The sequence below is a fragment of the Cynara cardunculus genome (assembly GCF_001531365.2).
Source record: "Cynara cardunculus var. scolymus isolate 2C chromosome LG 13, CcrdV1, whole genome shotgun sequence".
Classification (NCBI taxonomy): Eukaryota; Viridiplantae; Streptophyta; class Magnoliopsida; order Asterales; family Asteraceae; genus Cynara; species Cynara cardunculus.
In genome coordinates, this window is record NC_037540.1 from 515,320 (window position 1) to 517,965 (window position 2,646).

General features: G+C 37.7%; 1 protein-coding gene across 1 annotated transcript in view; it reads right to left on the reverse strand.

Moving 5' to 3' along the window:
• Positions 1-343: 343 nt before the first annotated feature.
• The window catches only part of LOC112525531 (proteasome subunit beta type-5-B-like), a 5,308-nt gene continuing 3,005 nt past the window's right edge, over positions 344-2,646 (reverse strand). The window contains exons 5-8 of the mRNA XM_025135693.1: positions 2,176-2,310; positions 1,987-2,090; positions 961-1,061; positions 344-649 (exon numbers count right to left, since the gene is read on the reverse strand). Coding sequence (XP_024991461.1) covers positions 522-649; positions 961-1,061; positions 1,987-2,090; positions 2,176-2,310 — 468 coding nt within the window. The 3' untranslated portion in view covers positions 344-521. The remainder of the gene's footprint in view (positions 650-960; positions 1,062-1,986; positions 2,091-2,175; positions 2,311-2,646) is intronic.

Sequence of the window (2,646 nt, forward strand, 5' to 3'; positions counted from 1 at the left end):
ATAGGTTCCAGTTTCATTTGCATTAAACTAAACACATGAAACAGGTCAAACTTGATCGATTTGACCAACGAATTCCTTCATATCCTGCAAGTGGACAACGGAAATTAGGATGATAACCTAACTTACTAGGGTATGAACAATTACTCACTTCCAAATAATCAATCATTGTATCATATTAAATCAAACACCATTATTCATTTTCATTCTTATTTACATTACATTACTTATCATTGTATTGTATTGTATTGTATTATATAGATTGCCGGTGAATAAGCTCACAATCTAGTCACGGGAAGGTCCATCTGATCCAACCGTCCCGGTCTTTTGACCATAACTAATCAGATTTCTTCCGCGGATCGACATAACAATTACAATCAGCAAATTCAAAGTACAAATAAGTGCATAATATTTGGGAACAATAAGAAAGTCAAATCTAGTAAACAAAAAAAGGCCACTTAAAAATGTCAATATGAACTCATAAAATCATAACAAAATACATCTTTTTAACAAATTACCAGCACTCAAGCAACTACAGCTTCAGTCATTTCTTGTTCAACAATGGCTGGTTCAACAGGATAGTATGAGTAGTGAAGTTCCCCAACATCATCACCCGATAGCTTCGTCCATCCAGTCGGTCCCACGTGATAAACTGAAAAACAAAAACACCAATTTACTTCCCAAATCATGGATGTTGCATATGTGTAGATACCTGGTATAGAGCCTAGCCTCCCAGGTAGAGATGGAAATTTTACCCGAACCCAACGGGGCAGGGACGGGGATTTATTTTCATACTCGAAGCAGGTTCGGGGGATGCATTACCCACTCAATACCCGCCTTGTTTCCATCCCCCACTCCCAGGAGGTCAATGGCTCAAACCTCACCAAAAGGATAGCAAGAAGTGTGCGTGAGTATTTGTCTTATTTAAATATTATATGCTTCAAAAAGAAAAAGGAAATGTACCGCTAGCAACACCGCCACTAGCTCCATCACGGAATGTCGCATGATAGATGGATCTTCTAGCCAATTCAGCAGCTTCATCGATCGTCATATCATAGTGGTACCTACCAGATTCACACAATCAACCTTTAATTGCATCATAAACTAAAGAAAATACTTCAGTATTAAAAACAGTATGATGGCAATTACTTCATAGCATATATGGTGAAGCTAACATATGAAAACAAGATTCTTTAAAACATCGAGTTCTGGGTGGAAGACAGGGGCGGACCCACATGGAATGATACGACTGCACGGCCCATCACTTCATGGTTCTGTCATATGGGAAAAAATTTCGTTTCTGAAGAGTGCCACCATATTGTTCTGTTGGGTGCCACCATATAGTTTTTTGAAACTGAAATGTTAGCACAAGACATTAATGGCTAAGGGGTTGTTTGGTTGGTTTTGCCTTAAGTACTGTATGGATAAAGCTGTCTGTGTGGATAATCCGTCTATATAGATTGCGAAGGTTTTTGTTTAGGAGAGTTTTTTCATAGATGGAATGAGTGTGTTTTCTAAGTGGGAGAGACAAGTTTTGAAAATCTTGGCTTTCTGCATAAAGCTTCCTCCTAGAAGCTTACTGAATAAGTCACTTTCTATATCATTAAGCCACTAGCAAACCATCACATATAGCTGACTGGAATAAGTTGCGAGTCTCATTAAGCTCTTAACCAACATCCTCTAAGATGGTAAATGTTCCTGCCTATGTATAAAAGGCCCAGGTTCGAGTCTCAGTTGACAAATTTGCTGTTTTTTAACTTAAATTTTGGTGTTTTTTATATACCTCTTGTGTTTCTAAAAATATATGTAGACCGGACTTGAATATGGGTCTCTTCTATGTTAAGGACAAGGAACCAACCAACTGATCTATACCAATATTGTGAAGGAAAAGAAATTGATACTTTTAATAGTCAAATTGTGCCACCACTTGAAAAAATTTCTAGGTCCGCCTCTGGTGAAAGAGGTAGGGAGGAGAGGTGGGGCGCTCACCCGCTATCCAATACACCATAAGCATATGGTGAACCAGACCCAACGGAGAATTTTGTACCCTTCAGGCGTCCTCCTTCGCTGTCGACATAATACAGACCGGGGCCCTACAAATATAATATATGCAACAAGCTTCAGAATGACATTGGGAAGGCCAAATATCACACAAGCATCAATATATAAATCATATACCTTCTCGTCCCATCCTGCAATCATTGTCCCAACAGACAAACCCATTCCACGATAAGAGTAAAGAATGTTTGCCAGCAACTTTGAAGCGCCCGTCACCGAAATCCTTCTCTTGTTAGCCAATTCATGCAAACGGCACTGAAATAAGAAATACAAGTATTTGTTAACACACAATATATATTTGCTTATATATTTATTCAAATTTCAGCAAGCACCATGGAACTTGACATTCTAGACAAATTCCATATCAGAAGTTTTTAGGGACAAATCATCACTTGATCAATATATCCCAATGAATATGTGTCTGTTTGTTTATCTATATATGGCACAAAAGAGTATGTGGTATGGAGCTAGTCAACATATTTCAAGAATCCAAATTACTCTTTGATGCTTTTGTAGGAAACATAACAAGATTAAAATGGTTTTTTCTATGATTCAAATTGTTCATTCAGCACAAAAAATAAACTAACAGTT